General features: G+C 36.9%; 2 protein-coding genes across 3 annotated transcripts; both read left to right on the plus strand.

The window, feature by feature from the left end:
* The first annotated feature begins 220 nt into the window (after positions 1-220).
* casp9 (caspase 9, apoptosis-related cysteine peptidase) lies at positions 221-5582 on the plus strand. Its single transcript, XM_084099247.1, has 10 exons — positions 221-571; positions 960-1158; positions 1320-1427; positions 2502-2554; positions 3428-3604; positions 3707-3796; positions 4061-4208; positions 4561-4749; positions 4869-4978; positions 5331-5582. Exons 1-10 carry the CDS (start codon positions 440-442, stop codon positions 5436-5438), a joined length of 1314 nt encoding a protein of 437 aa, XP_083955373.1. The 5' UTR covers positions 221-439; the 3' UTR covers positions 5439-5582.
* Positions 5583-6593: 1011 nt separating this feature from the next.
* arhgap4a (Rho GTPase activating protein 4a) lies at positions 6594-24548 on the plus strand. 2 transcript variants are annotated; one of them, XM_084098187.1, is made up of 24 exons: positions 6594-6809; positions 8809-8898; positions 9178-9349; positions 10091-10253; positions 10514-10576; positions 10681-10809; positions 11769-11897; positions 11982-12203; positions 12275-12376; positions 12540-12728; positions 14971-15055; positions 15133-15160; positions 15372-15468; positions 15548-15608; positions 15701-15778; positions 15860-15988; positions 18775-18880; positions 18972-19196; positions 22197-22261; positions 22338-22506; positions 23289-23387; positions 23637-23772; positions 23874-23940; positions 24029-24548. In XM_084098187.1, the coding sequence occupies exons 2-23, from the start codon at positions 8832-8834 to the stop codon at positions 23895-23897; spliced, it is 2538 nt and encodes an 845-aa protein (XP_083954313.1). In that variant the 5' UTR covers positions 6594-6809; positions 8809-8831; the 3' UTR covers positions 23898-23940; positions 24029-24548. The 2 variants fall into 2 exon arrangements, with proteins under 2 accessions (XP_083954313.1, XP_083954312.1); XM_084098186.1 differs by having other exon boundaries at positions 23637-23768.
* The last annotated feature ends 2481 nt before the right edge of the window (positions 24549-27029 follow it).

Consider the following 27029-nt stretch of genomic DNA (forward strand, 5'->3'; position numbering starts at 1 on the left):
ATGTGGAACTTCCCCACTAATATGTAAGAGCTGTTTCTTTTTCTATTCCATAAACATTGAAACTGTTATTCCCTGCATCCAGTTATAAAACTACATTTAGTTTCCTTCTAATGAAATTTTCTGTTTCATTTCTACAGAAATTATATGAGTAATCTATTTTCGAGTTAAAAGGTTTCAGTTTCACGGTCTACTTTTAGAAACACCTGCCCAACCCGGAGTCAATGACGTCATCGCCAGCGTGGTGTAAACAAGGAAGAGAATTAAAGCGCCGAGCGAGGAGACGTTTGTTTTGTGTTGATTAAAAGCCTATTCATTTCAGTTCAAGCATTATTATTTTTTTACGCGTTTACTGTATATTACTTCAACAAAAAATCTGTTATATTGAAAACGTATAGTCTATAGTCATCATAAACACTTTAAATACCGAATCGTTGCCAGAATGGACCCTAAGCACAGACAGATTCTTCAGCGGCACAGGCGTAATCTAGTCACGGCATTAAATCCTTCAGATATCTGTGATGGGCTTTTGTCAAAGGGGGTCTTCACCCAGGACATGATCGATGAAATACAGGTAACGTTAATTGTGATGTCTTTGTTCTCATAGAGAAAACTGGGACGGTATTGTGAAAGTTTACACGTTTAAAGGAACAGTGCACCAATAAATGACCATTTATGTTATTCGTTTAACGTTACTCACCCTCGCCTCATTAAACCAGTATGACTTTTGTTCTTCTGTGAAACACAAAAGAATATGTAAAGAATGACAGTCCCACTTTCATTACTGATTTTAACATTTAATTCAAACTGCCGTGCTTCAGACAGGATGTTCACTTGTTAATAATCTGCATTGTTTAGTTTCCAATTATGAAGGTAAGACGATGTGACCACTGTCCATTCATGTGCGGGTAGTTCCGTTATTGCCAATCTGCGAATGTGAAATATTAATTTTCTCCTAACAGAGCAAAGCAATCAGACGAGACCAAGCCAGGCAACTGGTGACAGACTTGGAGACGAGAGGGAGTCAGGCTTTCCCAGCCTTCCTGGAGTGTCTGCGTGAGACTGGACATCATGATCTCGCAGAGCTCCTTCAAAGAGGAGATGGTGCTCATCGGCCTCCTCCCGTCCCAGTACAGCCTTCACTGATCCCTCTGCCAGTCCGTAAGTGTTACTTCCATAATACAGTGGAACATAAAACACCCTACCCTAACCATGATCCTCTTGAGATGTGTCTGTAACTGCCACTATAATTTTTCATAGTACATTAAAAGAAAGCACAAGTTATATAGAGATATCTTGTCTGATCTTGTTATTCAATGCAGAGAATCCAAAATGTACTGAAAATCCAGACATACCTGATCTCACTCCTCTAGTAGTAGTCCTACCATCGAGACCAGAAAGCCTGCCTCTGCCCAAGCCTCTTAGCCCACGTAAGTCACTGTCATGTAAAACAGCTCTCTACATTGTAGTTTTAATTCTCAATAAAAGTTAATTTTCATCTGTTTAATACTACTAAAGTTACTTAAAGTCACCATGAAATCAGCATTGACAAGTCTTATTTTTTTATGGAATATTGCTTTATTTATTATAAATGATTTATCCGTGCACATCTTCTTCTTCTTTTTTACGATTCATGAGGGCAGGACAACTTATCACTTACATGAGATCACAGCAATTGAGTGCAACAGTCGGGTTTTAGAAGTAAAAGAAAATGTATAATTTTCTCCTTAGAGAAATTGATTTTTAATCATTACTTATAAACCTTTAAAACAGTTCTATTGTGAGCTGGCAGGTTGTTTATCAATGTCATTTGCTTCTGTTGAAGTTATCAACCTGCATTATTTCAATTTATTTAAAAAAAAAAAAGTATTTAACAGCAGAATTCATGGTGAAAAAATTAAATGCATGATGCTGTACAGAAAATTTCACCAATCAGAGTCGCCACAACCAAAATGCGGCAAAGGAGATCTTTAGCTCCACCCACTCCCATGAGGCACTGTGAATTACGTAATTGAGTCCGTCTCCCTACACTCTCAAAATACTTGAATATAAATTGAGTATATATACATATATATATTAATATTTTGCAATAAACTTAAAATATGTTGTTTATATATATACTCAACATTTTTAAATGAGTAGTTTTGTATTTCTCCATCGTTTTTAATTTGATTATGCTGTTCGCAATGCTTCATAGGATTGTAGTTCTTTCTCTCAGTAAAACCGGTAAATACACAGTCTTGATTCTCCTTGTGATTCTCTGGTTGGCTTGGTCCATGGTTTATATCATAGGGAATCATAGGGATTTAAAAAAGTCTTTGATAACGCATGTTAACAGACTTTTTAAAATCCCTATGGGGAAAATGAATGGAAAAAATTCTTCCGGAAGCAAAATCACTGAAAAAGTGTGCAGGCACTGTTGAACTCAATGAACCAATGATCCAATTAATTCCCAATGTACATAATCATTGGATATATAACTTTGGATATATGCATGTCCACAGCTTCTGAAACACTAAGGGTGAGACCAACCAGGCAGAGACGTGACAGTATACAGGTAATCGTGTTCACTCATTGGCATTGCTCACTAATAATTGAGTACAAGTGTTCTTACTTTTCTGTGCAGAAAAGGTTCTCAAACAAAATGTATCACGGTTTCCACACAAATATTTTTAATAGTAATTTATAATTTTATTAATAGTATTATAGTAATTTTAAAAAATAATATAATGTTTATTTTAATATATATAGACATCTTTTTTTAATATTTTACTACAATATACACTATTGTTCAAAAGTATGGGGTCAGTAAGTTTGGAGTAATGACTGCTGAAAATTCAGCTTTGCCATCACAGAAATTAAATATAGTTAAAAATATTTAGTGAAAATATAGTTTTTTATTATAATATTTATTAATAATATTTATGTTTTTACTGTATTTTACTGTATTTTTATCAAATAAATGCAGCCTTGGTGAGCATAACAGGCTTCTTTAAAAAATATTAAAAAAATCTTACCGACCCCAAACTTTTGATCGATGGTGTATATTAAAATTTTATATTAGCCTATGACACATGAACCATTTTTGTTACTCTGAAATAAGACTTAATTAATGTAACAAGCTGATTATCATGCATTTGAGTTGGTTCTAAATGTTCATCTTAAATTTTTAAAAATGATGTGCAAATTTATTGAGGAATTATTATATCTGCATATCTGTGTTCACACAAGTTTTTAGTGTTTTCAGTTTTGTGTGAAAAATAATTTTTCATCCTAAGCAACTGGCAGGGAACACGGGGAACATCCTTGTGGAATAACATAGAAATATTTCCGTACCCAAGCTGAATCAAATTCTTGAGTTGAGACTGAAGCGTTTGTATGCACAAACTGCACCGTTGCACCCAAACTCTCTATTTTTTTTTTTGTACAGTCTTACAAGATGGATGCCAGTCCGTGTGGGATGTGCCTGATTATAAACAATGTAGATTTTGAACCAGCCTCTGGACTAAAAGATCGAAAAGGGTCCAACATTGACTGTGACAAGATGGAGAAAAGATTTAAAGCTCTCAACTTTGAGGTTATTGTGAAAAGGAACTTGAAATACAAAGTAAGCACAGTATTTCCTCTTCTTCTTACTGTAAACAGCTGTAAGACAAATGTCCGCCTGTCCTTTATACATGTTAGAAAAATTTTTTTGCTCCCCTCTTAGCATATAAGACATGAGATGTCATATTTATCGAAGAAGGATCATTCTGCATATGACTGCTGTGTGGTGATCATCCTTTCACATGGAACTGAGGTAAAACAAGTCGTATATGCAGTATATATATATACTGTATATACTGTATATACATATAAGTATTGTTTTTATTTTTTTAAAGAGAATAATATGCTATATTTGCTTTTACAGTAATGAAGACTATTAGTTTCTCAACATAGAAGTACAACGTCACTTTTGTTTGCATGAGCAATTTTACGTGCTTCCTCATTTTGTAGAACACCCTCATACATGAGTTCTATTTTCTCATTCTTCTCTGGTGCTTGACATTTCTCTAACGTTTAGGCAAACCACAATCGTTTCCCTGGGGCAGTTCATGGTGTTGATGGACCAGCTGTCCCAGTTCAGTTAATCACAAACTACCTCACTGGCCAGAACTGTCCTTCTCTGCAGAGCAAGCCCAAGCTGTTCTTCATCCAGGCCTGTGGAGGAGGTGGGCATCTCAGAAATCTTTCACAAGTCTCCTAGCCATTTACCGTTGTGCTGTGAATTTTCATGTTCAAAATCCAGTCATGTCATTGGAAATCCACACGATTGGGAATTTCGCAATGCTTTGGTCACGTGAACTTCGCCGTCTTGACCAACATGAAGTGGCCTGGTTTGAAAGTGCTTCATACATTGCTACACTATTAACAATAGACACTGCACTTTTATCCCCATAACATTTCACCAAAATATCACTAATGTGATCGCACCTAAAGACAACCCAAGTTTTTTTAACTGAATGTTTCTTAGTGGACTGCAGTTTTTCATATTATGCAAACTTCTTTTGTGTGCACCTGTAGGTGAGAAGGACACAGGTTTTGAGGTTTCTCCAGATGACATGGAACCCTCTTTGGGTGGGATGGATGACCAGATGGACGCCATTCCCATGTCCTCCAGCAGCGACTCTCTCAGCACGTCTGATGAACTTGATGCTCGGGCCACTTTGCCCACACCCAGCGACATCCTGGTGTCCTACTCAACTTTTCCAGGTCTGTGTTTTGGTCATATTGTGCCATAAATACGTTGTTTGGTTGAGTAATAGTTAAGGAAGTCAAACCTTTTGATTGCCAAATACAAATGACTGATCTACATGCTAATGTATTTGAAGGCTATGTCTCTTGGAGGGACACGCAAGCCGGCTCATGGTATGTGGAGAATCTTGATCTTGTGCTTGAGGAGAATGTTGCCACAGATGATCTGGTGACCATGCTGATGATGGTACGTCTTTGTCCCGTAAAGCTTCTTAAAACTTTTAAGATTCATGTGATAGAGGCAGCCACTGATAGATGCAATACATATGTTCTCAAAAATAGAAAAAATAACAAACAAACCTCCATAATAATGCTACCAATTAGTGTAGAGCAGCATGCAGCATTTCATAGCAGAATATCTAGAATATATCATTTTTAAAGGGTTCAACACTATGTACGAACTATATACTACTCTTCAAAATGCATCACATGCAGTACAAAATTGTGTTTGACTGTCCAGCTAAAATAACTATATTGTGATAATAGTTATAATTAATTATATTATAATATAATATATGTGAAATATCTGTTTTCTTTAGGTAAATGATGCTGTCTCCCAAATATCTGCCAAAGGCCTGTATAAACAAATGCCCGGATCTTTCAACTTCCTTCGAAAACTTCTCTACTTTCAGTCTTCACAGTTATAATGGCTTGAAGATCTGTAGTATGTTTTTGAATGGTGCCTTCCATTAGAAATCTATGTACACTATTCCGTTAGAATATGATGTATTTGTGATGTGATAAACACATTTGTTGTTTTTTACGTCATAAACTGAATCATGTGATCAGAACATTTGACTGGAGTTCTTGTTTTTAACATATTTTATAATTAGCAAGCAATCAAACCATTAATACCTTGTAACTATTATTGTTATTTATATAAGTGCAATTTTTATTATTTTTGTATTTTGTGTGCAGCAGGAGGAGGACAATAGACTTTTAGTGTACTTGTGGTTTAGGTGTGGTATTGGAGAGTGATTAACTGTCACACCATGTTCTCAAGAAATACCCGATTACATACTGTGCATCTTTTGAAATAAAATAAAAATATCAGAAAAATATTAAATTAAAATTATAGTTCCAGTAATGACGCTAATACAACCGAAACTAACAGACTTATTTAGGTTTCTCATAGTAAATAGATGAGGCATTGAGGAGAGGAAGGAAATGAATAGGTCCTCACACACTAACACCAAAAAAAAAAAACACAGATGATAGCAATGAGCTGTGACTTTGTTTCTGAGAACAAGAAAGTGATTAGAGATATCACTAAGACTTATGTTATTAACGTGGTTGGTAATAGGCTCCATCTGTTGCAAAAACAGAACATACCTGTTATTTCCTTTTGTGCTTTATACCTTTGGATAGATTAAATAAATAGGAACAATCCATCAGCACAAGTGAACAAAAAGGACATGTGTGCTGCAAACTGATCCATGCAAGCTGCTTCTCCTTCTGTAGGAGGAAAACTGAAAGGTCATAATGCTTGTTTTAGGGCGTCATAGTAGCCACTTTAGAGGCATCAGAATCAAATAGTTTGCAGCTTTTTATGTTTGTCTTACCAACCTCAGTTGCTATTATCAACCTGTGTGGGCAGATCTTGGAAACTGCCGTTTACTTTCAGAATGACATTAATCTTTAAGATGTCCAAACACGCAGGCATAAATAGCTTTAAATGAAACGTGCCACCCCAAATAAAGCCTGTCAAATACAGTAAATAGTAGTTTGAAACCGAAGTGAAAAGATAGTGTTTGTGAAAGTGAGAAGGCACGAGAGAGGAGGGGCCAATAAGGTGATGTTTTACTCCGCATTCAGTACACTTACTGTCAGCACACGGTGACCGAGTGAGGAAGGAGAAGAACTGTCTGGTCTTTCTCTGTATCTCACTGTGTTTATGTGAAAGGGAAAAAAGAGTTTCTCAGTGTTTTCGTTTGGACAAGTGATAATATAACTGCGTGGAAGTTGTTTAAGTGGATATACTGAGAATGCTAATGTGAATACCAGCAGGTATTACTGAGGTAAGTGTGTTTTTTCTCATCAAATAACATGATATTGCACATATGCTTTTTTCTGTAACATTTGATTGTGCTTTTGCAGTTGGTATTTTTATCATACATTACTTTTGGTTAAAAATATATGACAATATCATTTTAGCAATACATATTACAAACCGTTTCATTTCTAAAAATAACTACCTCAAGAAATGAAAATAATATGTATTCTTAAAGACAGACAGGTTTAAACTAAGGCAGCAAGGGTAAATAAAGATAAATCTTATGTTAAGAAAATTTAACATTCTTATTGTTGGGATGGTTAGCATGCATTAATGTGTCCATTAAATTTGAAGATATGAAAGCAAAATATTTTGGTTGACATTTGGCTATTTTCAAGAGATGGAAATGAGGAAGTTTCTGTGAAGAATGATAGAAGGAGAGAGGGGAGGGGGGGCTGTCGTCTTGACTCATGGTGAGAGTTTACCGCTGCTGTCTGATTTGCTCTTAACACAGGAAGTTTACTATCTTCCCCATTTTGATACTTTAGAAGTGCAATTTGTTCACTAAAACCGAACAATACACTGACTGGACATTTACTGTACTGTAGGTCATGGCAGGCCAATGACCCTGTCACATGTTGAATGAGGACACTTTTGCTGGAGATTACAATGAGCAGACAAGCATGAATGAGTGCAGTGTCTTAAATGTAGAAATGACTAGATATAGTATATTATAGATATAAATGTGTCTGTTTGTTTTAAATCAGAATATACATTTAATTTAATCATTTAGCAATTTTTATCCAAATGACTTACAAATGAGGAAAACAATGGAAGCAATCAAATCAACAATAGAGCAACAATATGCATGTGCTGTGACTAGTCCCAGTTAGTCTGGCACAGTACACACAGCAAGGTGTTTTTATAGATATATATAATAGTAAGTGTTATTATTACGACGAAAAAGATGCATCTTCAGCCATTTCTTGAAAATGAAAATGAGTTAGGCAGGTCATTCCACCAGCGAACAGTCAAGGTAAAGGCCCGTGAAAGTGATTTTGTGCCTCTTTGGGATGTTGCCTCTTTCACTTGCAGAACGCAAGCTTCTGAAGGGCACATAAGTCTTAAGTAGTGAGTTTAGGTTTAGGTATAGGGGTGCAGAGCCAGTGGTTGTTCGGTGCGAAAATATCAGTGCCTAAATTTGATGCGAGCGGCAATTTGTGGAAGTTTATGTGCAACCAGTGCAAGTTTTTGAAGAGATGTGTTATCCAAGACATTTTACTATTTACATTTTATATAGAATCCTATTGTGAATTAATTGGATAGATTCTCAGGACTTCTTTGTATACTTATTGTATACAATGGTAAGTTGTCTTGCGGTAATTGTGGACAATTAAATTTGAGTGATTATCATAGTCCAAATTATCTTAAAGCCAAATATATCTGAATATGGATTTGATTTTGTGATTGATCTTGGAGCTTAAATGGATTAAAGGAAAATATGAATGATACCTTTATGTCCACATTAAAATTCAGTGTACATATTATTAATTTTTTTTTGGTTGTATAGATGTAAAAAAATAAATAAATAGTTCAGTCATGAAACTCTATTCATGTTCTAATTGGTTCATTCAATGTAACATTCTCAGTTAATCAGCGATTTCACATCCATTATCATTTCCCTTTATGACCAAAATCTCTGCACACTATGGCAATTTTTATTCTAGCCCTCTGCCTCCTCAGCACCACGTCTAGATCTGCAACAGGGGTCTCCCTCTTTCTAGTTGTTTCCATTAATTTAACGGTCCGAGCATTTAGCAGAAGCAAGTCACACTTCCTCTGCACCAGCAGCAGCGTAGCAGATCTAGTCTGCCAAGACCAAACACATTCTATTTACATTAAGAAAATGTTTTACAAACTATCCCGAGAGTTGTCATGACTGAACTAAAAGCATACATTTCCAATGAAAATATGTTTCAAGTATATATCTTCAAACTTACTTCTATATGACATGTTTAAACCAGAATCTCACCTTGTTGGAGCTACAATGTCATCCCACGTCAAACTGAGGAGGGACAGAGTGGTGACAGCGGACTACGACACACAGATTAAAGGTAATGGATGTTCAAACACTAAATACTCAATAAACATTCTGAGGAATAGAAAATGGAACCCAACTGACTGCTTTCCAATGAGATGAAATCTGCTGCAAATTTTTGCATGCACTTCCACCATCACAAGACAGATTTGACAGAGATAACCAATCCTTATTGCCTCCCATCTTTGTGAAATCAATATGTTCTAGTTAATTGTTATTTAACACAATGTCAAATGAAACAGATTGACAAAGAGGAACTATACAAATATAATTGTTCTCTCTTTCTCTTCTCTAGAGGTCCGTTTGCAGCTGGCGGAGCAGTTGAGGATATTTGACGGTCAGGTGGAGCAGAAGACTCAGGTGTTTCAAGATCTGATTGATTATTTGCGGAGACGGGGCGAGATCGAGGGAGAGTACGCCCGCTCACTGGACAAGCTGTGTGACAAGTTCTCCTCTAGAACCAGGAAGTGAGAATATACAAAACAGATCACCATTATTACATAAAATTGTTATCAACTTATGAATGAGTTCTGTACAAACAGTGGCCCAAAAATGGCTACTTATGCCACCCTTAAAAAGCTTGTAAGGGCAATTTATGTTTAAGAAAGATAACCAAAACACCTTTTCAAGCAAAAATTTCACAAAACACATACGCACACAATCAAAAGTTTGGGCTCGGTGAAAAAGCATTTTATGCTCACCGAGGCTGCATTTATTTGATCATTAATACAGTAAAACAGTAATACTGTTAAATAAGATTATAATTTAAAGTGTCTCTTTAACTCTGTTTTAACATCTTTTAAAATGTAATTTATTGCTGTGATGGCAAACTTAACTTTCAGTAACCATTACTCCAGTGTTCAGTGTCACATGATCCTTCAGAAATCATTCTAATATGATGATTTGTCGCTCAAACAAGATTTCTTATCAATGTTGAAAACAGTTGTACTGCTTAATATTTTTTGTGGAAACCATCTTACATTTTTTCAGGTTTCTTTAATGAATAGTATGTTTAAAAGAACGGCATTTATTCGAGAGAGAATTCTTTGTATCAATGTAAAAATCTTTACTTTTGATCCTTACTGATTAAAAATATTAATTTAATAAAAAAAAAATTTTTTTAAATGGCAAACAGTTCTAAACTGATGTACATACATAGATTGCTGTGTATCAGGAACTTGATAGCTCTTTGTTCCTATCACCCTCAGGAAGGAGCCCAGCCATCAGTCAGTGGTTAACTGCTGGCAGGTGCTGTTGACACAAACACGTCAGGAGAGCAGAGATCACAGTTACTTGAGTGACAGCTACATCAACATTCTGCCTCAGCAGCTTTCACACTGTGTTGAATATGCCCAACGCCTGGCCAAACGGGTAGACACACACACACATACACACATTTTCACATCCTTACACATTTGCAGACATGAACACCCACACATTACTGAAAGAAGCATGCATGCCCCGTTCTAACAATACACGTGGCTTCCTTTGCACAGACACTTTGCAGACAGTGCACAGAAACATAACACCTTTAGCATAGTCACCGGCCACTCTCATGACGTTGTAATACAGTGTTACTAAGACAATCATTTACCAATCATGTCTCTTTTTTCATTATTTATATGTTTCAGAGCAGGGACATTTACACCCAGTTACAGGATGGACTTCTGAAGGTCACCACAGAACTTCAAACGGTCAGTTTAACCCTCATCAAGCCACATTTCTTTCAGAATCGACTGTAAACATGCATTTACAGTTAATGGATTGCAAATCTCATTCCTATCTTTGTGAAAATCAGACCTTGAAGACATATTACCAGTACTATTCTGAGTTCCTGTCCGCAGAAGGAAAACTAAAGGAAGCAGTCAGACTGGAGGAAAAGCAAAAACAAAGTGCTTCTAAAAAGATGGAACGACAAATAGAGAAAGTATACTTCCTTTTTAATACCAAAATATAAAATGGTTGTGAATGAAATGGTTATAATTAAAGATATATTTAAGGTTCTATACAAGTTAAGCTCAATCGACTGCACTTGTGGCATAATGTTGATTACCAAAAAAAGAAGAATTTCCACTTGTCCTTCCTTCTTAAAAAAATGATGGACAAATCTGGGTTACAGTAAAGCACTTGTCATGGAAGTGAATGTGGCCAATTTGTAAAGCGGCCAACATTGTAAACAAAATAGAGGGGGAAGATATTGTGGCCACAAATGAAAAATTAGTTCCCTTGTTTTAGTAACTAAATTACTACTGAATCAATGTAATCTAACCGGTTTATAAGGGGAGTGACCAAAAAAGTTACTTACTCTGTAAATGTATGTCCAACAACCCAACAACTTTGTTGCCATTACAACATAATGCCTAAAACCCTTAACCAATCGTAGATATGAGGAGAACTTTACAGATCAAATAATGCACAAGTTTTAACAGAAGAATGCTTGAATTTAACATGAATAAAAAAACAAAACAAATAATGATGTTCATGGATAAATCATTTATAATAAATACTGCAAAATCCCCCCCCCCCCCAAAAAAAATAAAAAAATAAAAATAGAATAATCAATTCCTGATTTTAATGTGACTTTAAAGAAAATTAACGCATGAGTTGAATTATTTTTTTGTGTTAATCAGCGTAATGCCATGTTGACTTTAGCCTAACTTGTATTGAATACAGTACAAAATCAAGGAAACAATCGAATGTTACAGTGCAGGGCAGCATTTTCTTCTGTGCAGTGATGTGGGGCAAGTGTTCTTTGCATGAGATTGTGGCAGATTGCAAAGCAGAGTGTTTGGTTGTTGTGGTTAAGTAGTGCAACCCTGTTTGTGTGTGGATAAATGATTGTTCCAGTAACTTCTGAGGTTACATTTCATCTTTATGTGTGCATAGAGGCAAAGTAAAGTTCAAGAAATTCAGCTTAAGAGCACAAAAGCACGAAATGACTACCTGCTCAACTTGGCTGCAGCAAATGCATGCATGAACAAATACTACCTTCAGGACCTTTCCACTCTCATAGATGTGAGTTTCTTTGTATTACCTCTATATGATCAGGTTTTTGTACTGAGCAGGTATAATTCAACCTCTCATTGCATGCCCTCTCAGTGCTGTGATCTGGGTTACCACCAGTCCATATCCAAGGTGTTCCGTTTTTACCTGACCAGTCGCCAATGGGGCCAGCAAAACTTGAGCTCTGGGCTGCAGCAGCTGGACACAACTGTCTCAGAGCTGAACCAGAACCAGGACAGAGACACTCTCATGCAGGCCAACATCTCAGCCTTTTGCCTGCCCCTGCGCTTTCAGTACCAACCCTATGAAGGCGACCAGGTACTGCGTGATAAAATGTCTATGTACATAAGTGTAAAAATGCGCAGTTGCTTATATGTGTCCTCTTCCAGGTGGTTGAGGTGTCTGCAAAGTGTGAGATGATGAGCGAGCTGGTGACTCGCTTCCAGCAGCTGCAGTCTAGGCTGTCTTCAGTCACCACGGAGGTTGAGGAGGTACACAAACCCCACAGAATCACACAAATTATTATTATGTATGTAGAACTACTGTCAAATGACAGGATAGATGTAGTGATATTTGGATGAATAAATACTGTATTTATGAGTACTCTTTGGTTCTGGTTCATCTAAACATGAATATACATAAAAAATATTGCAGTCCGGCAAATTACTTCAGTCAGCCCAAAATTCCATGCTGGATGGTATTGTTGAGGACACCTTTGGATCCATCCCAGACTTTCCCAGTAGCCCGTTATCACCAGAAGGGAACAGTGATATATCAGCCAGTAAGAACTTTCAGCTGAAGCGCAGAGCCAGCCTTCCGGACACTGAGAGTTTCTATTTCACGGTAATCAAAACAAATTATGATTTAAAATTTTTTTTTTTTTAGTTATTTAGAACTTTCTGTTTATCAAAGAATACTTTCTGTTCACCAAAGATAATAAAAAATGATCACGGTTTCAACAAAAAAGTAGCAGCACAACTGCATTTGTGCTGAACATTCCTGTTCTGATGGATCATGTGACACTGAAGACTGGAGTGATTCCTTTAATTCAGCTTTGCTTTCACATAATATTTAATATATTAAACATAATATATATATATATATATATATATATATATAAATATATATATATATATATATATAAATAGATATAAATAAATGTAAATATATTCAATATTTGTAATGCTGTTTTTATATATATATATACAGTGAGGAAAATAAGTATTTGAACACCCTGCTATTTTGCAAGTTCTCCCACTTGGAAATGATGGAGGGGTCTGAAATTGTCATCGTAGGTGCATGTCCACTGTGAGAGACATAATCTAAAAAAAAAAATCCAGAAATCACAATATATGATTTTTTAACTATTTATTTGTATGATACAGCTGCAAATAAGTATTTGAACACTTGTCTATCAGCTAGAATTCTGACCCTCAAAGACCTGTTAGTCTGCCTTTAAAATGTCCACCTCCACTCCATTTATTATCCTAAATTAGATGCACCTGTTTGAGGTCGTTAGCTGCATAAAGACACCTGTCCACCCCATACAATCAGTAAGAATCCAACTACTAACATGGCCAAGACCAAAGAGCTGTCCAAAGACACTAGAGACAAAATTGTACACCTCCACAAGGCTGGAAAGGGCTACGGGGAAATTGCCAAGCAGCTTGGTGAAAAAAGGTCCACTGTTGGAGCAATCATTAGAAAATGGAAGAAGCTAAACATGACTGTCAATCTCCCTCGGACTGGGGCTCCATGCAAGATCTCACCTCGTGGGGTCTCAATGATCCTAAGAAAGGTGAGAAATCAGCCCAGAACTATACAGGAGGAGCTGGTCAATGACCTGAAAAGAGCTGGGACCACCGTTTCCAAGGTTACTGTTGGTAATACACTAAGACGTCATGGTTTGAAATCATGCATGGCACGGAAGGTTCCCCTGCTTAAACCAGCACATGTCAAGGCCCGTCTTAAGTTTGCCAATGACCATTTGGATGATCCAGAGGAGTCATGGGAGAAAGTCATGTGGTCAGATGAGACCAAAATAGAACTTTTTGGTCATAATTCCACTAAACGTGTTTGGAGGAAGAAGAATGATGAGTACCATCCCAAGAACACCATCCCTACTGTGAAGCATGGGGGTGGTAGCATCATGCTTTGGGGTGTTTTTCTGCACATGGGACAGGGCGACTGCACTGTATTAAGGAGAGGATGACCGGGGCCATGTATTGCGAGATTTTGGGGAACAACCTCCTTTCCTCAGTTAGAGCATTGAAGATGGGTCGAGGCTGGGTCTTCCAACATGACAATGACCCGAAGCACACAGCCAGGATAACCAAGGAGTGGCTCTGTAAGAAGCATATCAAGGCTCTGGCGTGGCCTAGCCAGTCTCCAGACCTAAACCCAATAGAGAATCTTTGGAGGGAGCTCAAACTCCGTGTTTCTCAGCGACAGCCCAGAAACCTGACTGATCTAGAGAAGATCTGTGTGGAGGAGTGGGCCAAAATCCCTCCTGCAGTGTGTGCAAACCTGGTGAAAAACTACAGGAAACGTTTGACCTCTGTAATTGCAAACAAAGGCTACTGTACCAAATATTAACATTGATTTTCTCAGGTGTTCAAATACTTATTTGCAGCTGTATCATACAAATAAATAGTTAAAAAATCATACATTGTGATTTCTGGATTTTTTTTTAAGATTATGTCTCTCACAGTGGACATGCACCTACGATGACAATTTCAGACCCCTCCATGATTTCTAAGTGGGAGAACTTGCAAAATAGCAGGGTGTTCAAATACTTATTTTCCTCACTATATATATATATATATATTTATAATATTAAATAAATATTAAATATTATAATTATTATAAAAATATTATTATGGTAAATATTTAATATATTTACTATAATATAATTTAAATAATACATTTCTATCACGTTTAGAAATTTAAATATGTATTATTTCATACAATTATTACTATTATTATTATACTCTATTTGTCTTTATTACTGTTTTTGTCTGACATTTTCTATTACTATGACTTTATAGTAATATTTTTTATTTACTATGACTTTATGATGTTGCAGAAAGTCAGAGAACATCTATGCAGCAGCTCTTTAATATCAAAACTGGAGGCCAAACATGACCTGCTAAAGGTTGCCATTCAAACAGGTAGAATAATGTTTCCTATCTATACAGAAATTGTTGTAAAGCGAAGACCATTGATTTTTGTTCTTTTTTGTTATCAGCTGAAAGTGTTGATGTAGCTCATTCCAGGTAAGGAAACAAGGCTTTCTTTAACTGACATCCTACAAGTATATATATGTGTATATATATATGTATGTCACATAATTTATAAAGATATAAAGATATACATGGCAAAATTGGCAAATGGTAAAATTCCTGAATTTTAATGGGTTATAGTGAAAGTAAAATGGCCTGTTTTTAGTTTTAGTGTTGATTAAATTAAACATTTCTGTTTAATTAGAACATGCTCCAAAAGATCTGTGCGTCATAAAAAGACTAACCCCGGTGCCCAGATCAACCAGAAGCTCTTCAGTGGGGATCTAATATCATACATCCAAGTAAATCTCTCAGAAGTGCTCTGGATTTACTCAGAACCGTTCAAGGCATCTGACTCACTCAGTGTTTCCTCCCTATTAGGCATCAGGACAGCTCATTCCTGCAGTGGTGGAAAACTGCATTCGGTTCATCAACCTCAATGGTAAATCCAAGTTAGTAGATAATTCCTATTTCTACAATTCTTTCCATCTTAATCACTGGTTTTCTAACCCATTCACCCTTTTCTCTGGTAAGGCTTACATCATGAGGGATTGTTCAGAGTGCCGGGATCTCAGATGGTGGTGAATCAATTGAAGGATGCATTTGAGAAAGGTATGTGCACTGAGTGATGATATTCTCCTTCCTTTCACTGAGCATTAGTAATAGGCTGTGATTTTTCGTAATTATTCATAGGCGATGACCCCCTTGCTGATGGGGGATGTGACATGGACTCTGTGGCTGGAGTGCTGAAACTTTATTTTAGAGGACTCGAGAAACCCCTCTTTCCTGAGGACAGTTATGACCAACTGATGGAATGCGGGCGTAAGAGGACTTAACCACACTATTACGTGCTTGTTTGTTTTGTATAATGTATGTGAGTTCAGACATTAGGTCTGTAACTGTTTAAACATTCAATGAAATGTTTTGAATTTGCTTTTCTTTCTAGTTACAAGGTTTCCTGTTGAAATTTGGGCAGGGACAAATTGAAGAACTCATTTCTATTCAGTTCTATTCAGTGCCTAATTAAAAATCCAGAAAATTGCTTTATGGTATACACTATGTTTAGTACATTACTTTAAAAAAAGAAAAGAAAGAAATTATACTTTTTATTTAGCAAGGATGCATTAAATTGAGCAAAAGTGAATGTGAAGATTTTTACACTTTTTTCACACTGAAAGAAAATCTATTTAAAATAAAAACTTTCTATTCATCAAAGAATCCTGAAAAAATGTATCATGGTTTCCACAAAAATGTTAACACTGATGATAATAATTACAAATTTCTCTTGAGCACCAAATTAGCATATTCTGAAGGATCATGTGACACTGAAGATGTAATAGCTGCTGAAAAGCAGATTTTTATTTTATTTAATTTGAACTATTTAGCCATATTAGGTAAAGTATTTAAAAAGAAAAGTTATTTTAACACAAGTTAACACTAAGAGACATAGTGTATTTAAAAGAAAATCTTACCGACCCCAAGTCATTACTTTTGAACAGTAGTGTATATTGTTACATAAAGAAAGTTATTAAACTTTTAATTATATATATATATAATTAAACAAATATATATTTTTTATATATATTCAAAAAAGGCCAAGAATTATTATAAATACACATTGCTAGTGTAGTTATATTTCCTATATATATTTTTGCCCATTTTTTTTATTTTCAATAAAAAAAAATATATATATATATTGTCCTTAATAAATATATATATATATATATATATATATATATATATATATATATATATATATATATATATATATATATATATATATATATATATATACAGTGAGGAAAATAAGTATTTGAACACCCTGCTATTTTGCAAGTTCTCCCACTTGGAAATCATGGAGGGGTCTGAAATTGTCATCGTAGGTGCATGTCCACTGTGAGAGACATAATCTAAAACAAAAAAATTACAATATATGATTTTTTAACTATTTATTTGTATGATACAGCTGCAAATAAGTATTTGAACACCTGTCTATCAGCTAGAATTCTGAACCTCAAAGACCTGTTAGTCTGCCTTTAAAATGTCCACCTCCACTCCATTTATTATCCTAAATTAGATGCACCTGTTTGAGGTCGTTAGCTGCATAAAGACACCTGTCCACCCCATACAATCAGTAAGAATCCAACTACTAACATGGCCAAGACCAAAGAGCTGTCCAAAGACACTAGAGACAAAATTGTACACCTCCACAAGGCTGGAAAGGGCTACGGGGAAATTGCCAAGCAGCTTGGTGAAAAAAGGTCCACTGTTGGAGCAATCATTAGAAAATGGAAGAGGCTAAACATGACTGTCAATCTCCCTCGGACTGGGGCTCCATGCAAGATCTCACCTCGTGGGGTCTCAATGATCCTAAGAAAGGTGAGAAATCAGCCCAGAACTACACGGGAGGAGCTGGTCAATGACCTGAAAAGAGCTGGGACCACCATTTCCAAGGTTACTGTTGGTAATACACTAAGACGTCATGGTTTGAAATCATGCATAGCACGGAAGGTTCCCCTGCTTAAACCAGCACATGTCAAGGCCCGTCTTAAGTTTGCCAATGACCATTTGGATGATCCAGAGGAGTCATGGGAGAAAGTCATGTGGTCAGATGAGACCAAAATAGAACTTTTTGGTCATAATTCCACTAAAAGTGTCTGGAGGAAGAAGAATGATGAGTACCATCCCAAGAACACCATCCCTACTGTGAAGCATGGGGGTGGTAGCATCATGCTTTGGGGGTGTTTTTCTGCACATGGGACAGGGCGACTGCACTGCATTAAGGAGAGGATGACCGGGGCCATGTATTGCGAGATTTTGGGGAACAACCTCCTTCCCTCAGTTAGAGCATTGAAGATGGGTCGAGGCTGGGTCTTCCAACATGACAATGACCCGAAGCACACAGCCAGGATAACCAAGGAGTGGCTCTGTAAGAAGCATATCAAGGTTCTGGCGTGGCCTAGCCAGTCTCCAGACCTAAACCCAATAGAGAATCTTTGGAGGGAGCTCAAACTCCGTGTTTCTCAGCGACAGCCCAGAAACCTGACTGATCTAGAGAAGATCTGTGTGGAGGAGTGGGCCAAAATCCCTCCTGCAGTGTGTGCAAACCTGGTGAAAAACTACAGGAAACGTTTGACCTCTGTAATTGCAAACAAAGGCTACTGTACCAAATATTAACATTGATTTTCTCAGGTGTTCAAATACTTATTTGCAGCTGTATCATACAAAAAAATAGTTAAAAAATCATACATTGTGATTTCTGGATTTTTTTTTTAGATTATGTCTCTCACAGTGGACATGCACCTACGATGACAATTTCAGACCCCTCCATGATTTCTAAGTGGGAGAACTTGCAAAATAGCAGGGTGTTCAAATACTTATTTTCCTCACTATATATATATATAAATGCTTCTACTATTGATTTGCTTCTGGTTATTGGCAGTCAATTATTATTTTAGTGAACAATTTATTTTATTAGTTAATAAATTGATACAAAAGGAAAACTGTCCGTTTTAAATGCATTTCTGCCAGAAGTTTATTTTGTCAACTTCAAGGGGTTGCAGCAATGAATAAAATTCATGGTGTCTTTAACTTTCCCTCTCTTTCAGAAATAGATGACGAAACAAAAAAAGTAACACAGCTGAAGTGCGTCATCTCCTCATATCCTGCCACGCTCATCATTGTCATGAGATATATTTTTGCATTTCTTCACCAGTGAGTATCACAGGGTGTCACTGGGTGTTGGCCTTTTTTCTGTCATGAAATCAACACATCTAAATGTTTGTATGTGTGTGTGTGTGTAAAGTGTCTCCCAGTACAGTGACGAGAACATGATGCAGCCCTATAACCTGGCAGTGTGCTTTGGGCCAAGTCTAGTGAGGGGGCCAGATAATGGTGATGCGTCAGAGCTTCAGCGCATCAATGCCGTGGTCAAGAGTATCATTATCCAACATGAGAGCATCTTCCCTAGCCAGAATGAATTACCCGGGCCAGTGTATGAAAAGTGCATGGCATTGGAAGAAGAAGACTGGTGAGAATTAAGCTCCATCCCTTTAGTGTGCACACACACACATACACACACACACACACACACACACATAAACACATATGTGCTAACAGCATAAGGCAAAAATCTTTTAAGCATGCTTGATATTTAAAATATAAGCATATCCAACTTTATTTACATACGTACAGTTTACTCACTTAAAGTGATATATATGGAAGTAAAATAATGCCAAATGTTCTTGAAACCAAAAAAGCATGTTGAAGTGCACTACGTGTAAAAATATGCATTGCATTAACCATGCTTACATTTTAACGCATTGTATTTTTAGGGCTTGCATTTTTATGGGCTGAAATTCAGTATGGTTGAATATTTAAGCTGTGAATATTTCAATTCAAAACATTTAAAAAAAAATTCATTATTAAAAATTCAATAATACTAGTGTTAGTAGTTAGAAACTGTTGGAAGCAACAATACAGTGAGGAAAATAAGTATTTGAACACCCTGCTATTTTGCAAGTTCTCCCACTTAGAAATCATGGAGGGGTCTGAAATTGTCATCGTAGGTGCATGTCCACTGTGAGAGACATAATCTAAAAAAAAAATCCAGAAATCACAATGTATGATTTTTTAACTATTTATTTGTATGATACAGCTGCAAATAAGTATTTGAACACCTGAGAAAATCAATGTTAATATTTGGTACAGTAGCCTTTGTTTGCAATTACAGAGGTCAAACGTTTCCTGTAGTTTTTCACCAGGTTTGCACACACTGCAGGAGGGATTTTGGCCCACTCCTCCACACAGATCTTCTCTAGATCAGTCAGGTTTCTGGGCTGTCGCTGAGAAACACGGAGTTTGAGCTCCCTCCAAAGATTCTCTATTGGGTTTAGGTCTGGAGACTGGCTAGGCCACGCCAGAACCTTGATATGCTTCTTACAGAGCCACTCCTTGGTTATCCTGGCTGTGTGCTTCGGGTCATTGTCATGTTGGAAGACCCAGCCTCGACCCATCTTCAATGCTCTAACTGAGGGAAGGAGGTTGTTCCCCAAAATCTCGCAATACATGGCCCCGGTCATCCTCTCCTTAATACAGTGCAGTCGCCCTGTCCCATGTGCAGAAAAACACCCCCAAAGCATGATGCTACCACCCCCATGCTTCACAGTAGGGATGGTGTTCTTGGGATGGTACTCATCATTCTTCTTCCTCCAAACACGGTTAGTGGAATTATGACCAAAAAGTTATATTTTGGTCTCACCTGACCACATGACTTTCTCCCATGACTCCTCTGGATCATCCAAATGGTCATTGGCAAACTTAAGACTGGCCTTGACATGTGCTGGTTTAAGCAGGGGAACCTTCCGTGCCATGCATGATTTCAAACCATGACGTCTTAGTGTATTACCGACAGTAACCTTGGAAACGGTGGTCCCAGCTCTTTTCAGGTCATTGACCAGCTCCTCCCGTGTAGTTCTGGGCTGATTTCTCACCTTTCTTAGGATCATTGAGACCCCACGAGGTGAGATCTTGCATGGAGCCCCAGTCCGAGGGAGATTGACAGTCATGTTTAGCTTCTTCCATTTTCTAATGATTGCTCCAACAGTGGACCTTTTTTCACCAAGCTGCTTGGCAATTTCCCTGTAGCCCTTTCCAGCCTTGTGGAGGTGTACAATTTTGTCTCTAGTGTCTTTGGACAGCTCTTTGGTCTTGGCCATGTTAGTAGTTGGATTCTTACTGATTGTATGGGGTGGACAGGTGTCTTTATGCAGCTAACGACCTCAAACAGGTGCATCTAATTTAGGATAATAAATGGAGTGGAGGTGGACATTTTAAAGGCAGACTAACAGGTCTTTGAGGGTCAGAATTCTAGCTGATAGACAGGTATTCAAATACTTATTTGCAGCTGTATCATACAAATAAATAGTTAAAAAATCATATATTGTGATTTCTGGATTTTTTTTTTTAGATTATGTCTCTCACAGTGGACATGCACCTACGATGACAATTTTAGACCCCTCCATGATTTCCAAGTGGGAGAACTTGCAAAATAGCAGGGTGTTCAAATATTTATTTTCCTCACTGTATGTAAGTGCTGTGACTAATCCCAGTTTGTATTGCACAGTACATGTAGCAAGTTTTTTTTTTTTATAAATAAAAAAATAGATAGAATGGAAATATAATAGAATAGTAAGTGTTAGATTTAACTGGTCAAGTGCAGACGAAAAAGGCTTCTTGAAAATGGCTAAAGACGGGTTGAGTTAGGCAGGTCATTCCACCAGCATGGAACAGTCAAGGTTAAGGGCCGTTAAAGTGATTTTGTGCATCTTTTGGATGTTGCCTCTTTCACTTGCAGAATGCAAGCTTCTGAAGGGCACATAAGTAGTGAGTTTAGGTATAGGGGTGCAGAGCCAGTGGTTGTTCTGTGGGTAAATATCAGTGCCTAAATTTCCTACGAGCGCCTATTGGCTATTGGCAACCAGTGCAAATTGATAAAGAGAGGTGTGATGTACGCTCTGTTCGGCTCGTTAAACACCACTCTCGCTGCTGCATTCTGGATCAGTTGCAGAGGTTTGACAGTACATGCTGGAAGGTCTGCCAAGAGAGCATTACAATAGTCCAGTCTGGATAGAACAAGAGCTTGGGCAAGAATTTGTGTAGCATGCTTTGATTGGAAGGGCCTGATCTTCCTGATAAGGCAAATCTGCAGGACCAGGCACAGCTCTATAGAGCTGGATATATCCCAGATATAAGTGTATCCCGCAATTTTACCCGCATACATACGGTATCACAATAAGCAATATATACTATATAACAAATCTTAACTACTTGATTGTTTACATCATCGTAAAATGTAAAACTAGATTATCGCCCAGCTCTAATCCTCTAAATGTGACTATAAGGTGAAGATATTAAAATATTAGACACATTAACATCATGATTTTCTATAAATATGCTTTGAAATGATGTGTATTGTGAAAAGCACTAAACAAATAAAATTGACTTGACTTCATATTTCTTATGCCTACAGTGAGACTGTAACAGAGGAAGGTGATGGCGAATCAGAGCAATCTCAAACAAAAGAAGGAAAAGATGGTAAGTTTGACATAGTTTACTCTCAACATTGGGTGAGTAGAACTAAACTAATTTCTCTTTCATTTTTGATGTGCAGAGCTGAAAGGAGTGGCCTTGTTTGACTACACAGGCCGTTCTTCAGCAGAGCTGTCCTTTAAATACGGGGACCGCTTCATCCTATACAGCAAAGCCTCCTCTGATTGGTGGAGAGGGGAGGTGAATGGGACAAAGGGGCTCATCCCAAATAAATATATTAGTGTGCAAAGGTAGGTTTTTTATCTCTAAATGCATGGCCACTTTTAACAATTTAAAGAAAAATGTGGATAAAGATGCCTTGCCATGCTACACTTCATTCTAGCCCTCACAATCACTTTATTTGCACATTTTACTGAAATTCAATCCTGTGGGATGTGAAGAACAGTAACCAAGGGGGTGGAGCTAAGCAAATGGTCAACTGAAGAAACTACTTACTGATTTCACTTCTTTATTTACTTGATTTCCCATGGTCAGTGGATTTATACATCCATTTATGTCACCGCCTGTTGGAGTTGCATAACTTTATTGGGTAATTTTCCCCATTATCCATCCTGACAGATATAAAGACAGATATAAGACATAAATTCTCTCTCATTAATAACTTTTTAATAAAAAAAAAACCCTTTGCAATATTCTATACTTCATTCAAGCCCACATAAGTATAATATCCAATCACTTTGAGCTCATTTTACTGAAATTCATTGGGACATTCTGCAAAGCTTGTCTGAGTGAGCAACAGTAACCAAAGGGGTGGACCTTAGCGAATAGTCAACTGAGGAAACTACTTACTGATTTCACTGATTTATTTGTTTGCTTGCCCATAATCTATGCATTTACAGACCTGTTAATGTCACCGCCTGTTGGAGTTGTAGAACTTTATTGGGTGTTATATAAATTGAAGGCATTTAGAAGAATTGGCTATTGTGACTCACAAATCACTATTGAGTCAAAGCCACAATCAGTTACTTAACACTCATAACACTCCTCAATTCTCTCCCTCTATGTTGCTCAGTGTGGATGGAGGCCAAGATCAGAAAGGGAAGGAAACTCTGAAATCCAGCTGTGGTAGACAGCAGACAGAGGAAGAGCTGAAAGCAGAGCAAAGTACACGGTAAAACACTCACATATTGTATAATGTGTGGAGGATAGCTTTGTTTTTATATTCTGTTTAGTATGTGACTTGTACAGAGTTTATACAAATACAGCAAATGAAACAAGCATGTTCTCTACGTATGTGAACCTCATTCTTGCTACATAATGATGATCAAAGAATGAATCATCATTCTTATTGCATAATAATGACCAATGATTCAGTAACTCGATAAGCTAGAGAATAATTCTATCTGTATTCATTTTCTAGGCTCAAAGTCACAAATGACAAAGCCGGGGTCGGACCCAGCCAGGTCACTTCTGGAAAGGTTTTGTTACAAATACCCACAGGACAATATATACAGACGGGAAATTCTCCAGGGGCTCTGCGGAAAACATTAGAGTGTGTAAATAGCCTAGACTGTTTGTTTGGCATTATGGAGATTTTAATGTCACAGATCGATGTCATGGAATAATGACTAAATCAGTCAATTTATAACTTTGACAGCCCTCAAATGAGACGATCCACTAACGAGGGGGGAAGCAGAGAGGAACTCAGAGTAGAAGTGGATAAGGTCAGGATGTTTAAATCCCAGTTATAATACCAATGAGATCTCCTCCCTCCCCCTACTAAAGTGTGCTTTTGTCTACCATATCTTGCAGGAAGTGCATAACATGATGCACTCCGTGTTTAAGGAGCTTCTTGTCCGCCAAACTTCCCCGGATAAAAACACATCTACGTCCACAGAGACAACATCCCCTGTGCAAACGCCTTCGAACAGAGGACTGGGGTGGAAAGGAAAGGGTTTATTTAGATCAGCTGACCATGTTGGCTAAAAAAAAAAAAAAAAAAAAAATGAGGAGAAGGGGAAACTTGTAACGAAAGTAAAGAAACACAAGAAAATTTAGGTGAAACATAAGTGTGAGTGAGAGCTCAATCTCTGTGTATGGTATTTTTTTTGACATGTTTAAAAAGTGTTGGTTTAAGAGGCACTATCAATCCATCATGTGAAATCTGTTTTAGCTGTGAATGCATGTGACTGTTATAGTATGTACAATATGTTGCCATTTTCTTTCCAACAGTCTCATTTGCACACTTGTAACAAGCAACTGTTCTTCAGTGTACTTTACTCTGTGGAATAAGAATATATCAGGCCTACAGTAAGGCTATAGTCTCACAAAGGCTCATCTACTGTCATTTTATTTTATTTTATATGTAAGTGACTGTGAAAACTTTGTAAGAAATTTTAAATACTACACAGCACCAGACTTACATAAGATAAACTGTAATGAAAAATTGGACACTGAAGTTGAACAACAACATGTTTATGAAAGACAATAATATTCCATATAAACAACACATGAAAGACAAAAGGAGAAAAAGTTAAGAATAGAGGTTTTAGGTGCTGTAAGAGATTATTTGTTATGAAAAATGTATGCAGAAAATAGCCTTACTCCCTGAAAGGTATAACTAAAATAACAGTCATAAACAGTAAACAAAAGTGGCCACAAGCCGTTCTGTCTACAAGCTTTCACTCTGAAAGAGATACTTTTCTTTGTGTACAGATATGACGTGACAGCGACACAGGGGAATGACGTATGTATGCAATGCCATGTGTATTTGTGTAAAGACGTGCATGGTTTAAAATATCTTTTGCACCCCCCCCCCCCCCCCCCCCCTCCCCAAAAAAACCCCCTGAAAGTCTGAGGTACTTTCTGCATGCAAATCGTTGTGCATTGTATGAAAAAAGTGTACCATTAGGGTCCATTTGTGAACACTTTGGGTACAAAAGCTGTGGTTGTACCCTAACGGGTCATATTTACACCTCAAGGAACTAATATAAGGTATCCTACAAATTTCTTTCATGATTCCACCAGGGATGGTATAATGCCCTTTTCACAAGATGTAAAATAAGTCTTTGATGTCCCCAGAGTGTGTATGTGAAGTTTTAGCTTAAAATACCCCACAGATAATTTTATATAGCATGTTAAAATTGTCACTTTTGAGGGTGAGCAAAAACGCACCGTTTTTGTGTCTGTTCCTTTAAATGCAAATGTTCGGCTGCTCCCGGCACAGAGGGCGGAGCTTCAACAACTTGTGTCCTTTTACCTCACACAGACATGAAAATTTCTACAACTTTTAGCCTTTTATGTTCAAACTAGATTCAGACAATGATGGAGAGACTCAAGAAGAAGTGACAACATGTAGAAGCAACAGGACATTTCTGATTAGTTGATGAATTTAATGTAGCATATGTGTAGTTATCTTCTAGTCAGTGATTATCATATTTTGTCATGATAATCTATAAATCGCGTTCCCGGGGGCGGGGTTTATGTAAATTTTAGGGTTAGGGAGGAATGTCGTGTAGTCCCTACCAGCCGTTTGTTGTAGTCCTTAAAAAGCAATTTTTTAAAAGAAAATATCTCCCTTTGCTTTAAACTTTGAGCGTTGTAACTTTGCAGATGCTGTTTATGCTCAAACAGCAACATTACACACTAACTAAAGTTAGAAAAGTGAAATCATAATCAACCACCCCTTTAACCTTTCAGCCCGCGCGAACAACGACGGTTACGATGGCTTTCTCGGTTCAGACCTTGACGACGGAGATAAAGATAAAATAAGCTGGTATACAAGTCACTGAAGATGAAGAATTACAGAAAGTCAGAGGTAAGTTTAATTACTGTTAAAATCCGTTGTAATAATGGTGTATTTACCAACTTTATGCCAATACGTAACTTAGGCATGTTGGCCTCATAAAACCAAAAAAATTGTTTTCCTATTTAAGATTATTAATGTTATAAGACTAGAAATGTTGGAGGTTACCTTACAATTTTAACCTATAACTTACACTACACACCTCGTAACTTACCTCCCATTATTTCTTGCATAATATTTTATCTAATGGAAATTTATAGTTTTACTCATTCAACAAAATTTATTCAGTCATAATACTTTGAAATTGCACCATTTGTTGTAGTAGCTATAGGCCTAGCCTACAGTTTTGCAGTTAGTTTTGATGAACAATATTTTCTTTCCTTGAAAAAAGCATGGCACAGGGTGAATCTTAAGCTGGGGACACCTAACGACTAGCTGAAATGATTCTAAGACTGAACTGAACATACTAATTACAGACTGTTTGCAACTACTGCTATTTATTTTCCGTGGTGTCCATGGTGTCTCCATGAATAGCCAGAAATTATTCTTGTCCCTCTGATGGAAAAGTCTATTTCATTTCCTTTGACATTTTTCCTTTAGAAACAGCAATGTTATTGAATCACTGAAAATTGCAAAAGCCTCTAGTGCCATTACCTGTTGTTCAGTCGGTTTTTTAACTTGTTTAAATACAAGACATTTTAGATAAATGCTTCTTTATAAGGTGAAAGAAAAATTGCAGTTCTGACTAATAAACACTTGAGGGCAGTAAGACTCCGATATGACCGAAGTGACAAGTCAAAGTCATAGTCATAAAAATGGTCTTTTCAAGATTTAGTAACATTACTTAATAATATCACAATCTTTTCCCAAAATTGTAAAATCACAAACTTAAAAAAAAAAAAATCCTTAAAAATGTAAGTATATAATTGGCTACAAAAGGTAGGCCTACAAAATATGGGATCAGTTATTTCCACAGTACTTTCCAATAAATTCCAAACTTTGTGGCCT

This window comes from Abramis brama (assembly GCF_963993115.1).
Source record: "Abramis brama genome assembly, chromosome: 22".
Classification (NCBI taxonomy): domain Eukaryota; kingdom Metazoa; phylum Chordata; class Actinopteri; order Cypriniformes; family Leuciscidae; genus Abramis; species Abramis brama.